General features: G+C 43.7%; 1 protein-coding gene across 7 annotated transcripts in view; it reads right to left on the bottom strand.

Annotated features, from left to right (window-relative positions):
- The window catches only part of ctnnd2a (catenin (cadherin-associated protein), delta 2a), a 723,152-nt gene that overhangs the window by 37,867 nt on the left and 670,156 nt on the right, over positions 1 to 15,129 (bottom strand). For all 7 annotated transcript variants that reach the window (XM_061965552.2, XM_061965556.2, XM_061965554.2 and 4 more), the window contains exon 21: positions 8,477 to 8,561. In XM_061965552.2, coding sequence (XP_061821536.2) covers positions 8,477 to 8,561 — 85 coding nt within the window. The remainder of the gene's footprint in view (positions 1 to 8,476; positions 8,562 to 15,129) is intronic.

The raw sequence follows: 15,129 nt of genomic DNA, 5'->3' as shown, positions 1-15,129 counted from the left end.
GCACCTGTAGCAGCACCACGGCTAGCACCTGTCGCAGCACCACGGCTAGCACCTGTCGCCGCGCCAAGGCTAGCACCAGCTCCACCACGCCAAGACCCACCACGCCAAGCTCCGGTACCAGCTCCACGACGCCAAGTGCCGCCAATCTCAGCTCCACGACACCAAGACCCATGCCAAGACCAAGACCCTCCATGCCAAGACCAAGACCCTCCATGCCAAGACCAAGACCCGCCATGCCAAGACCAAGTCCCGCCATGCCAAGACCAAGTCCCGCCATGCCAAGACCAAGCCCCGCCATGCCAAGACCAAGCACCACCATGCCAAGACCAAGCACCGCCATGCCAAGACCAAGACCAAGACCCGCCATGCCAAGACCCTCCATGCCAAGACCCGCTGCCTGACGCACCACGCCGAGCTTCGCTGCCTGCTTCGTCTGCTGCTTCCACCCCTGCCACGACAACGCGCGCAGCTTCCACGCCTGCCACGATGACGACGCTCCTGCCTCCTCGTCGGCCACGGATATAGCCGCTACCTGGTCGTCCGCCACGCCAAGTGCGCCCACCTCCTCGTCGGCCACGGATGTGGCCCTTCCCGGGTCGCCCACCTCGCCTGCTGCAGCGGCGTTCTACTCGCCGCTGCCACATGACTATGCCTCGATGGATTCGGGGCCACTTGGTCTGGCGACCCACCGCCATGTCCTGCTCCCGCCCTCCCATGACTCTTGTTCATTTTCTTTGTTTTGGGATATCTGGGATCTGTCCGTAAGGGGGGGAGTATCTGTCATATCTGTGTTGATCATGTTTTTGTTTGGCCATGTGCTGTTTGTTTTTTGGACGCTTTTTAGTTCCTGGTTTTCACTCCCTTGTCTTGTTTCCATGGTTACCCATTAGTTTCACCTGTTCCACGTTTGGACTCATTGTGCACTCTTGTTTGTCACCATAGCAACCCATTAGTTTTCACCTACCCTCATGACTCACGCACCTGTCTTTAATCATGTCACTATTATTTAAGCTTCCAGTTGCCAGGCTGTCTGTCTGGCGACATCATACCCCTGACTCTCTGCTTCACACTCTGTTTACCTCTGCGCACTTCATGCCATGTCCAAGTAAGTTGTTTCTATTCATGCCACAGTTAGCGACTTTTGTTCATGTCCTTAGTTTTTTGCCCACGTGCAAGTATTTGTTTAATTTGTCAAGTTTGTACTTCCGCCTTGTGCGCACCTTTAGTTTGTTCTTTTTGTTATAGTAAAAATAAATATGTACTCACATTCCCGTCTCGCCCGAGCCAACTTCCCGTTGCCTTCCAGGAAAACAAAACCCAAGGACCAAGTCCTGACAAAAATGTAAAAAATATCCATCTCTACTAATAATTATAAACAGAAAAAAACTGTGCCACTTTACTCCAATTATTAGATTGAATTCCAAATTGGAACAAATAGAAGGTTGGACTAAAATGGATTATGTTGAAGAAGAAAAACACCTTGGGGTTATTATTAAAGATCGGCAATGATTCTTTTAATACAGTCTTGTTGTGTGAATTACAAGAAGTATTATTGTCTTGTTTGCCGTCTTGTCTTGAATCTTTGGAGGTGTGCCTAATGAAATGTAGATTTAGCTGTGTATTAGTAAAGTACACCTTCCTAAAATGAGTGAGGTAGTTAACAATGTGGAACTTTCAATATAGAAAGCGGCTCTGACATTCAGAACACTGAACAGGAGCAGGCAAACTTGGCGGAAAATAATCGCACATTCATCAACGACAAACGAAAGCAACACAACTCTCATTATTTCAAATCAGGGTGTATGTGGGTGCGGGTATTTTTCATTTGCAAAGAAATAGCCAGAAGTGGAGGTGGAGAAAACTTGCTTTCCATGTGTGGTGTTGCACTCACACACATTCCTCCTCCATTGTGTTAAATGTGTAGTTGTGTGATGAACAAATAGGTTCTGTATTAATGGAAAACAAGTTTCCTGGTAGCCAACATCATTACTGTCATTCAGTCTCAATGGGCACAGAGAAGTCAGCTTTTGTGCGTGTGATAAAAAAAGAGCCCACACATAATAGGCTGGAAACACAAATAGCAAAGAGTTATTGATTTTTTCTCTCTCTAATGTTGGGGTCAAACAGAGAAGCCATTCATCTTTACTTTGGTCCTGGTTATGACTGACTGACAGCAATGTGTACATAACCCTCAGCTCAGCACACACGCGCACGCACACACACTCACAGGTTGGCACCCACTGTTTTTGCTTATTGGTTGGACTGACAGCTAACAGAAACAGCAAGACAGTTTCTTTTCTTTTCTTTTTTTTTTTTGTCCTGTCCAGCAACTCAGACAAACTTGAATTACAAAAGAAAGCAGATACAGGAAGGGGAAGAAATAAAAGCGAACTGTATTAACCTTGTAGATTGTTATAGTAACAATAGGTTAATCTTTGTCAGTGTGCCGTGTTTTACCCAATTTCCCCTAGGGGAACAGCAGCCAGTGACAGGAACCCCAGAGCTGGGCCTACGGCAGGCCATAGAGAGACGTGCCCTGCAGAGGACAAGGCACGGGGAAAGCAGGGGACAGACATCCCACAATCCAGCGAGAGACCACGCCCCTCACGGGCAGAAAGATTAGACGTCCCGCCCCGAGGGGCCCAGAGACTCCCAGAAGCCCGATGGGAAGGCCGCCCCGCCCCACCAGCAACCGGGCCCCCACGAGCCCAATCCTCTAAAAAGAGCACGGAGGGATCTCCCCAGGCTGCCCCACGACCGCCCAGCACTGGGCCACGGGAACCACCCACCCCACCTGCAGGGACCCAAACGATGGAGAGGGAACATCCAGCAACTCCCCTGGCGGCTCCTCCCTCTGAGTGAAATTAATTTTATTTTTTTTAAATGTAAAGAAGTTAAATCACAGACACGCTGACACACAAGGTCACTACCCCAGCAGCTGGCTGACTTGCAGAACTGCAGAATATTCTGCAGCGCACCGAGCTGCCACAATAGCCGCGGGGACTATACCTAGCAGGCTCCAACCAAGACGGGCATCCGGAAGGGGTGGACGGTGGGACCCAGAGGCCCCAGACACGCAGCCCGGCTGCAGTAACATGAGGCGCCGACCCCCCGCCGGACAAGCAGGCCCCCGAGAGCGCAACAACAAGATTGAATCACTGTCCTGTACATATGAAAAAATGCATTGCTCTGTATTAGATATACAAAATACAGACCTGAATTTGTGTTGGTTTGTGCTGAAAAAAATCTTGGTCTAACTATTATAGTTTTTTTAGTTATTAACTTAATAACCTAAAAACATTAAGAGTTAGACTGAAAATTGTTGCACAAACGGTTTGGACACATTTATGGGGAAAGGGACATAGTTGGAAGGTTGGTCATCAATAATAACACTTAAACACCATCAAAACCATAACATGTTAACAACTCAAAAACTATAAGAGTTAGACTAAACCTTTTTGCAGCAAAAACCAGCACAAAGTAGCACAAACGATTGGGACTGGTTTGGGGATATTTTGACATGTTAATACCATAAAAAACATAAAACAATAACTTAAAAACTATACTAGTTTTTGGGAAGGTTTTGACAAGGTGCGGGGGCGGGTTATGTATATTGAAAAAAATATATATATAACTTAAAAACTATAATAGTTAGACAAAAACATTTTGCAACGCAAACGAGGACAAACGTAGCATAAACAAATGGGACACATTTTGGGTGATTTGGACATGGTCAGGGGGCTGGACGACATCACTAGTCAGAAAATTTATTTTAGAATCACTTAACCTTAACGGCACAAATAAAAATTCTTGCAGAACAAACCAGCACAAATGTAGCACAAACAATTGGGACATGTTTGTAAAGATTTGGTCATGGTAGGGGAGTCAACTTCACTTCAAAATACAGTGGTACCTTGGTTTTTGCTATGGACTTGTTGCAAAGGGTCCAGATCGTAGGACAACCGAACATGTGTACTTATTTACAGACTGAGTACAGGAAGTGAACAAATGTGTAAGTACGTAATTGCTATAAAACAGAAAAGAGGTAAGATCAAATAAGCTCTACTCCTTTTCAGACATGTAGAACTGTAAATACAGTATGTGATGCACCACATTGTAACTGTATGCATGTTCCTAATAAACTAATACCATAACCATTGTCCCATAGGAAATAACATAAATCCAATACATTTGTCGTTCACAAAACTACTGAGGACAGCTGTTAAGAGACAACTTTCCCTAGATTGTTTGGCTAGACTTACCGTACTAGTGTGGTGCGTTTAGTGACACCCTGGAAACAGACTCTATAGCAGGGGTCTCAAACTCAATTTACCTGGGGGCCACTGGATGCAGAAACTGGGTGAGGCTGGGTGCGAGAAAATATTTCTTAAAACAATCTAACATGCCATTTTTAATGAATTCACCTTCTTTGAATGGTTATCCCGCCCTAGCAACATACTTGCCAACCCTCCCGATTTTTCCGGGAGACTCCCGAATTTCAGTGCCCCTCCCGACAATCTCCCAGGGCAACCATTCTCCCGAATTTGTCCCGATTTTCACCCGGACAACAATATTAAGGGCGTGTCGTGATAGCTCCTTTAACGTCCTCTACAACCTGTCGTTGCGTCCGCTTTTTCACCATACAAACAGCGTGCCGGCCCAGTCACATGTTGTATGAGGCTTCTGCAGACATACTTGGTCAACAGCCATACAGGTCACACTGAGGGTGGCCGTATAAACAACTTTATCACTGTTACAAATATGCGCCACACTGTGAACCCACACCAAACAAGAATGACAAACACATTTCGGGAGAACATCCGCACTCTAAGACAACATAAACACAACAGAACAAATACCCAGAACCCCTTTCAGCCCTAACTCTTCCGGGCTACAATATACACCCCCGCTACCACCAAACCCACCCCCCCCAACCCAGCCCACCTCAACCAACGCACGGAGGGGGGGTTGCTGTGAGGGGGGAGGGCAGGGTTGGGGGGGCGGGGTTTGGTGGTAGCGGGGGTGTATATTGTAGCCCGGAAGAGTTAGAGCTGCACAGGATTCTGGGTATTTGTTCTGTTGTGTTTATGTTGTGTTACGGTGCGGATGTTCTCCTGAAATGTGCTTGTCATTCTTGTTTGTTGTGGGTTCACAGTGTGGCACATATTTGTAACAGTGTTAAACTTGTTTATACGGCCACCCTCAGTGTGACCTGTATGGCTGTTGATCAAGTATGTCTTGCAGTCACTTACAGTGTGTGTACAGAAGCGAAATACAACATGTGACTGGGCTGGCATGCTGTTTGTACAGGTTGTAGAGGGCGCTAAAGGCAGTGCCATCACGGCACGCCCTTAATATTGTTGTTTGAGTGAAAATCGGCAGACATTCGAGAGAAACTTTCTCACGGCGTGCAGCAACAGAGCGACCAGAGCAGCGTGTGCTGTGCCACTCGGGCGGGCATTAGCCCTTGAGTGCCCGGTAAAATAGTAAATTCCGGCGTCGCTAAGTGTCTACGTTGGTGTGGCTCGTTTCTAGCCTAGATCCAAGTTGTACTGCAGCCGAGCTCGGCTCACCTTCAGCCGTGGCCCAGGTTAGCATGGGTCCGAAGCCAAGGAGAGCGGTTAGCCCCCCTGAGGACGACATGGAAGAAATTAAGAAATCTCTTGAGTTCTTGTCGGCTGAGATCGCAACAATTGCTGACCAGCAAAAGAAAATTGTGGATCTGATGGGTGACATTCAGTCACTCAAAAGACTGAACACGGAGAAAGACAAAGCTATAAAAGTTTTGGAATGTCGCGTGGCCGACTTGGAGCAGTACTCCCGCATAAACAACGTGATCGTCAGCGGACTGAAGACCAAGCATCGGTCATACGCCAGTGTGGCAGCCCGGGAGAACGGTCCCGTAGGGCGGGAGGGAGTTCAATCGGAGTCAGAGGTGGAATCACTGGAGCAGCAGGTGGTCAGCTTTTTGGGGAGCAGGAGGATCTCCGTGGACAGGAGCGACATTGAAGCCTGTCACACCCTGCCTACGAGAACCAAAGGAGCAACACCAGCGATCATCATTCGCTTCACCAACAGAAAGAACAAGATCGCGAACCTAAAACAAGGTCGCAAATTAAAAGGAACGGAGGTGTACATTAACGAACACCTCACCAAAAGGAATGGTGAGATCGCCAGGCGCGCACGAATCCTGAGGAAGCAAAGCAAAATTCAGTCTACATGGACTGCCAGCTGTAAAGTGTTTATCAAGCTGAATGGTACGACCCCAGAAGAGGAGAAAGTCATGGTCATCAACGACATCAGTGATTTGGACAAATTCGATATCTGAGGAACTATCTGCGGCGAGGTAGGACCCCTGTGTCTACTCATGGACACTTTTCACACACACATCATGACTGTCACTCATTGTTTCCCTTTTTTATTCTTTAGTTTTTTTTATTCTTTAGTTGTTTGCTGCAGTTGCAGATGTGATGCCTATGTACTAGGTGGGCGCTGTTATATATGTCTACCTGTATGGCTTTTTATGCCTCAAAGCAGGCCTACACTACTGTGTTTCAGGGTCAATTGTAAAAAGCAATATAAGTCATCAATCGCTCTCTCTATTCATCATGGTTTCATACAACCTAAAACTACCCGGCAAAGGCCTACTGATAGCTCACTTGAATATATGTAGCTTAAGAAATAAAATCCCTGATTTATGTATGATAATGAAGTCTAATGATGTACACATTATGGCAATATCTGAAACCCATCTTGACTCCTCTTTTGAGGACGTTGTATTAGCTGTAGATGGATACACAATTTTTAGGAAGGATAGAACAAGATATGGTGGAGGTGTAGCTGTGTATGTGCAGAGTCACATTCCTGTGAAAGTAAGACATGATTTAATGTTGGCTGATATTGAGGCCCTGTGGATCCAGGTTCACCTGCCACAGACCAAACACATACTGGTTGGGTGCTGCTATAGACCACCTAGTGCCGATATAAAATACCTGGATTTAATATGCAAGATGTTGGATAAATCTAGTGATGAGAATAGAGAGATATATTTTACTGGGGACACAAACATTGATTGGTCTGCTATGTGCCCGCTGAAAAAGAAACTTATTGCTGTAACTAATGCCTGTAACCTCACACAGACCATAACACTACCAACCAGATCAACTATAAATAGAAATGGGCTAAAGTCATCCAAATGCATTGACCACCTATTCACTAATGTTCCTGATAAATGCACTAAAACAGTATCATTAGCTCTTGGCTTTACGGATCACAACTTAATTGCAATAAGGAGGAAGACCAAGCTCTCCAAAGCTCCTAGTGTGACTATACATAAAAGATCTTATAAATATTTTAATGAAGTAAAATTTATAGATGATGTGAAACATGTTAACTGGGAAATTGTGTGTCTTGAGGAGGATCCCGAAGCTGCTTTGAGCACATTCATGAAGTTATTTTTGCAGATTGCAGATAAGCATGCTCCTGTCAGGAAAACAACTGTCAAGGCAAATGGCGCCCCCTGGTTAGGGAATGAGCTCAAAGCACTTATGAAGCAACGTAACCAGGCTAAAAAGTTGGCAGACTCTTCTGGTCTACTTTCTGATGCGATGATCTATCGTAAATTAAGAAATCGTGTAACTAAAATAAATAGAAGTAATAAAAAGGTATATTATCAGACAAAGATCTATGACTTTAGACATGATGGAAAACAATTGTGGAAAATTTTAAATCAAATATTGGGAAGATCAGCATCATGTAAAACAAATTCGTATATAGAAGTTGATGGAGCTTACCTGACTAAGCCAATGGAAATTGCCACATATTTCAATAATTACTTCACAAACAAGGTGGAAAATCTGAGAGTGAATATGACGCCTTCTGATGGCTCCTCCTCATGCACATTAATTGAAAATCATATAATGAAGGGTAAAAACTGCAGGTTCGATTTTGTACCAGTTAGTAGTTCTGATATTGAGAAATTGTTATCACTGCCATCTGATAAACCTGCTGGGACGGACATGCTAGATGGCAAATTGTTAAGAATTGCGGCATGCCATGTATCAACTCCGATTTGTCATATATTTAATAAATCATTAAGATATGGAGTCTGTCCTGGGGTTTGGAAGGAGGCTAAGGTCATCCCTCTACCCAAGGACAAAAATAAAGATTTTACTGGTAAAAACAGTAGACCAATAAGCATACTTCCTGTTCTTAGTAAATTGATGGAAAAAGTTGTTTTCAAACAAATTCAAGATTACTTTACCTACAACAAACTGATGTCGGGTTCCCAGCATGCTTATAGGCAAGGTCACTCAACATCTACTGCTCTAGCTCAGCTGACTGATGACTAAAGTGAAAACCAAGCACCTGCTGTCTTAAAAAAATCGCTGATGTAGAAACAGCACTGGCTGATTAATGTGTGCATGAGGATATCAATTAAGTATGCAATAATGCAGCATTGGTGCTATATTCTTACCTTCTTGTAGAGGGAGCGCAGGTCTCTGTATTGCCACATGCTGCTGAGAACCTGAGAGGCCGCCTTCACCACCTTGGCCGAGTGTCTGAGAGGAGAGAGAGAATAAGTTACATCTACACTTCACCATTCCTTCTGATATGAAATGTTATTCTGACTTCCTTGCTAAGATATGGAGGTCAACGCGTCTTCATGCGCAAGAGGGCCTTTGCTCTATTCCGCTGAAGATGGGCTCCCATCAGAGTTAAGGAGTCCCTAACTTCCCTCTTCTGGTGGTATGCATCTTGACACTCTTTGGCTCATTTTCAACAAACATCAAGGGTTTTAGGGTGCTTGAACACATGGAGCCTGATCTACGAAAGTGCCCCCCTAAAAAAAAATGTGTGTACCGTACATTCCGGACTATAAGCCGCTACTTCCCCCCTCCGCTTTGAACCCTGCGGCCTATAAAACAGTGCAGTTAGTTTATGTTTTTGTTTTGCTAACGGCCCTAATGTTTTGTATTCAACTAATAATTTTCATATAACACCGACAGAGACACTGAAAAGGTGTGTTATTGTTTGTGCTATTGCACCATCTTTTGGACAAGTTCGCTCACTGCAGGTGCTGTGGGTTGAAAATGTTCTCCCTGTTTCATGCATTGAACCGGAAGTATAACTGTCCATAGCGTTCTTACTCGTATGGGTTCTTCATTAATCACTCCGAGCAACTTTTGTAAGTTTGACAATATAATTAAAACTATTCATACGTACTAAACCGTCCCATGTGTGATGTGTGTAAGAGTGTTTTCATGCATATTTGTACGTGATATCGTAATGTAATCAAGCTAGTGTCGTTAGTGTTAGCTAATATGCTAACATGTTTAAAAGCATCTGTGTTAGTATTATGAACTTACAATGGAATTATTTTGGTATTGTTACAGTTTCGTAAATTCATCAAAACATCACCGTAGAGTTATTGTGTCTGTTGAGCTGATTCTGCAGCTAGTGGGTCCATGACGATAACTTTTGTTTTGTGTGATCAGCCGTTTTGTTGCAATGTGACAGACACCGTTTGGAAACAATTAAGGTATGTAAATAAACATTTACAAAATATTTTGTACCGGTAAATATATATATATATATATATATATATATATATATATATATATATATATATATATATATATATATATATATATATATATATATATATATATCTGCGGTTTATAGTCTGGTGTGGCTAATAAATGCAAAAATATGTATTTCTTCAAAAATTTGGTGGGTGCGGCTTAAGGAGGCGCTCTAAAGCCCGCAAAATACAGTATTGTTTGCGGGTGTTGTGTGATCTAAAAGGACTAAATGAAAAAGTGGCACAGACTGACCTATTCAAATGTATTTTTTGCAGGTACTTTATACCTGCTGTGCCCAAGGAGATACTCCATATTCATGACACTATAGGCTCCAACAGTCCAACCTGTGCTGTAACGTTAAGTTGCGGAACATGCTGCAGACAAATATACTATGAACCATCTTTTCTGGGTGATGTAGAAGTGTGATCGAGACAACAGAAACTATTTTTAGCATGCCGAAGGTGCGCTCTTGTCGGCACCAAGAAACACTGGCATAAATTTACAAGACGTTTTTTTGAATAACAGATAAACTACTAATATATCTCTTATATGAAAAAAGCAAACACCATTAAAAAAACAACAACAGCAGACACCAAAACAAATCAATTAAATTTTTTTTATCACACCCTTTAGTAATCTATCTGCGCTAAAAGTATAAAATGATATTGCTGCAGTGACGTGCGGTGAGGTTCATGGCTGGTGAGGCACTGACTTCATCACAGTCAGATTTACAAACATATGAACCCTAAAGAGTATCTTATTCACCATTTGATTGGCAGCAGTTAACAGGTTTTGTTTAAAAGCTCATACCAGCATTCTTCCCTGCTTGGCACTCAGCATCAAGGGTTGGAATTGGGGGTTAAATCACCAAAAATGATTCCCGGGCACGGCGCCGCTGCTGGCCACTGCTCCCCTCACATCCCAGGGGGTGAGCAAGGGGATGGGTCAAATGCAGAGGACAAATTTTACCACACCTAGTGTGTGTGTGACAATCATTGGTACTTTAACTAAACTTTAACTTTACACATACAAACTATAGCACACAAAAAAGCACATTTAATTAAAAAAAACGTTATTATGGTCTTACCTTTACTTATGAGTGCGGGAACAGTGGTGTTCGTGTTGGAGGAGTTGTGAATGAATGAAATATGAAATCCGTGCTGCAGTCTGCAGGTGTACCTAATGTTGTGTCCCTGCAGTTGTTCACGGCTCCTCCGGTGCGAGCATTGTTGTTCTTTCACTTTTTGTCTTCTTGTTAAGTGACTTTTTTTTGGGTTGATTCGGTCTTGCACGTGGAGGGTTTGGGTGTGGGCTTTGGTTGGTGTGGGGCTCCCGTCGGGGGATGCATTCTGCGGCGGGGAGTGCATTAACCGGCACCAGGAGGCGGGATTACTGCGAGCCTCACACAGTGCGTCTTCGCAGCAGTTTTTTGATTGCTCAGCACAAGAAATACTTTACACACATACAGTTGTTGACAAAATACACTGTACATTATATACCTCAGCTAACTAAACTATGGAAATGTATAATATAATTCATATAGCAATACAGTCTCACTGCACAGCAGGCCAGCAGTTAGCCGAGTTCGCAATCCATGTTGAGGCACAATTGAGTGACGTGCCTCAACTGGCTGCTGTTCACCGCACCGTCTCTTCTCAGTATTTGAACGGCAAATGTGAAAATTCAGCGATTTTGAATAAAAATGATCTAAAACTGGTGAAGTTAAATGGAAAATAACTTTATAGTATAATCACTGAATACATATAACAATTTAATATTTTTTTTTTCTTTTTAAATTTTCTTTCTTTCCATGATGGCAGGTGAGGCCCCGCCTCACCTGCCATCATGGAAAGTGACCGCACGTCACTGATAAGTGGTTTTCTGAAGTGTTTCTGAGCCCATGTGGTCATATCCTTTACACACTGATGTCGGTTTTTGATGCAGTACCGCCTGAGGGATCGAAGGTCACAGGCATTTAATGTTGAATTTCGGCCTTGCTGCTTATGTGCAGTGATTTCTCCAGATTCTCTGAACCTTTTGATGATATTACGGACCGTAGATGGTGATTTCCTTAAATTACTTGCAATAGCTCGTTAAGAAATGTTGTTTTTAAACTGTTCGACAATTTGCTCACGCTTTTGATCACAAAGTGGTGACCCTCACCCCATCCTTGTTTGTGAATGACTGAGCATTTCATGGAAGCTGATTTTATACCCAATCATGGCACCCACCTGTTCCCAATTAGCCTGTTCACCTGTGGGATATTCCAAATAAGTGTTGGATAAGCATTCCTCAACTTTCTTAGTCGTTTTTGCCACTTGTCCCAGCTTTTTTTTAAACATGTTGCAGGCTATATATATATATATATATATATATATATATATATATATATATATATATATATATATATATATATATATATCAGTGACGTGCGGTGAGGTTCATGGCTGTGAGGCACTGACTTCATCACAGTCAGATTTACATGAACCCTAAAGAGTATCTTATTCACCATTTGATTGGCAGCAGTTAACGGGTTATGTTTAAAAGCTCATACCAGCATTCTTCCCTGCTTGGCACTCAGCATCAAGGGTTGAAATTGGGGGTTAAATCACCAAAAATGATTCCCGGGCGCGGGCGCCGCTGCTGCCCACTGCTCCCCTCACCTCCCAGGGGGTGAACAAGGGGATGGGTCAAATGCAGACGACAAATTTCATTACACCTAGTGTGTGTGTGACAATCATTGGTACTTTAACTTAACTTTAACTTTACACATACAAACTGTAGCACACAAAAAAGCACATTTAATATAAAAAACGTTATTATGGTCTTACCTTTACTTATAAATTAAGTCCATGCGCCACAACTAAAGCCCTCACTTAAACTTTCCACGTGCAAGATTTAATCTATTTAAAAAAGTGTAACCGAGGGTTTATAAATGTCGCCTATACTGTATGAAACTACAAAATAACAAACACGAAGACTCCAGTTTACACGAGGACCACTTTATTTACGTTCTTTCAAAAACCTCCGCTCCACTCCGTGTCATCACTTCCGCTCTTAGCGCCTTCAAAATAAGAGCTCAAGGCATATACTGTATAACAGCGCATAACAGGAACTAAACATCACAAAGAGGAAAGCCCCTGAAAATAGGTTACAAAAGTTATTTAATAAGAAGCCAAAAAGTGCAAAAACAATAATGTTCGTGTTGGAGGAGTTGTGATTTAGATACACCTGCAGTCTGCAGGTGTACCTAATTTTGTGACCCTGCAGTCATTCACAACTCCTCCAACACGAACATTATTGTTTTTGCACTTTTTGGCTTCTTATTAAATAACTTTTTTAAATAGATTCCATCTTGCACGTGGAAAGTTTAAGTGTGGGCTTTAGTTGATATAACAATTCTACGGCGGGGGTGCAGGAGGCGGGATTACTGCGAGCCTCAGCCAGTGCGTCTTTTGCAGCCGTTTTATGATCGCTCAGCAAGAGAAATACGTTACACACATACAAAATACACTGTACATTATATACCTCAGCTAACTAAACTATGGAAATGTATAATATAATTAATATAGCAATACAGTCTCACTGCACAGCAGGCCAACAGATAGCCGAGTCCGGAATCCATGTTGAGGCACTGAGTGACGTGCCTCAACTGGCTGCTGTTCACCGCACCGTCTCTTCTCAGTATTTGAACGGCAAATGTGAAAATTCAGCGATTTTGAATAAAAATAATCTACAACTGGTGAAGTTAAATGGAAAATAACTTTATAGTATAATCACTGGATACATATAACAATTTAATTTTTTTTTTTTTTTTTTTACATTTTTTTTTCTTTCCATGATGGCAGGTGAGGCGGGGCCTCACCTGCCTCTAGTGACTGCACGTCACTGTATTGCTATATATATATATATATATATATATATATATATATATATATATATATATATATACATTTTCTACCGCTTGTCCCTTTCGGGGTTGCGAGGGGTGCTGGAGCTGGATCTCAGCTGCATTCGGGCGGAAGGCGGGGTACACCCTGGACAAGTCGCCACCTCATCACAGGGCCAACACAGATAGACAGACAACATTCACACTCACATTCACACACGAGGGCCAATTTAGTGTTGCCAATCAACCTATCCCGAAATGCATGTTTTTGGAGGTGCAGTTACGGGGAGAACATGCAAACTCCACACAGAAAGATCCTGAGCCCAGGATTGAACTCAGGACCTTCGTATTGTGAGGCACATGCACCGTGCTGTGTATATATATATACATATATGTATGTGCATATATATACACATATATATACACATATATGTATACATACCTATATACATATACATATATACATATACATATATATATATATATATATATATATATACATATACATATACATATACACATATGTATACATATACATATATGTATACATATACATATATATGTATATATACATATACAGTACATATACATACATATATATGTATACATACATATACATATATGCATATACAGTACATACAGTACTCCTCTCTGAGCTGCCTCGTTATCGTGGTAGAGGAGTTTGCGTGTCCCAATGATCCTAGGAGCTATGTTGTCCGGGGGCTTTATGCCCCCTGGTAGGGTCTCCCAAGATAAACTGGACCTAGGTGAGGGATCAGACAAAGAGCAGCTCGAAGACCTCTATGAAAAATACAAACAAAGGACCCAGATTTCCCTCGCCCGGACGCGGGTCACGGGGCCCCCCTCTGGAGCCAGTCCCGGAGGTGGGGCACGATGGCAAGCGCCTGGTGGCCGCTCCTGGTGGCCGGGCCTGTCCCCATGGGGCCCGGCCGGGCACAGCCCGAAGAGGCAACGTAGGTCCCCCCTCCAATGGGCTCACCACCCATAGCAGGGGGCCATAGAGGTCGGGTGCAATGTGAGCTGGGCGGTAGCCGAAGGCAGGGCACTTGGCGGTCCGATCCTCGGCTACATAAGCTAGCTCTTGGGACGTGGAACGTCACCTCGCTGGAGGGGAAGGAGCCTGAGCTAGTGCGCGAGGTGGAGAAGTTCCGGCTAGATATAGTCGGAATCACTTCGACGCACAGCAAGGGCTCTGCAACCAGTTCTTTCGAGAGGGACTGGACTCTCTTCCACTCTGGCGTTGCCAGCAGTGAGAGGCGACGGGCTGGGGTGGCAATTCTTGTTGTCCCCCGGCTCAAAGCCTGCACGTTGGAGTTCAACTCAATGGACGAGAGGGTAGCTTCCCTCCGCCTTCGGGTGGGGGGGACGGGTCCTGATTGTTGTTTGCGCTTACGCGCCAAACGGCAGCTCAGAGTACCCACCCTTTTTGGATTCACTCGAGGGAGTACTGGAGAGTGCTCCCCCGGGTGATTCCCTCGTTCTACTGGGGGACTTCAACGCTCATATTGGCAACGACAGTGAAACCTGGAGAGGCGTGATTGGGAAGAATGGCAGCCCCAATCTGAACCCGAGTGGTGTTTTGTTATTGGGCTTTTGTGCTCGTCACAGATTGTCCATAACAAACACCATGTTCAA

This window comes from Nerophis lumbriciformis, linkage group LG07 (assembly GCF_033978685.3).
Source record: "Nerophis lumbriciformis linkage group LG07, RoL_Nlum_v2.1, whole genome shotgun sequence".
Classification (NCBI taxonomy): Eukaryota; Metazoa; Chordata; class Actinopteri; order Syngnathiformes; family Syngnathidae; genus Nerophis; species Nerophis lumbriciformis.
This window is presented reverse-complemented; position numbering and strand designations above follow the sequence as displayed.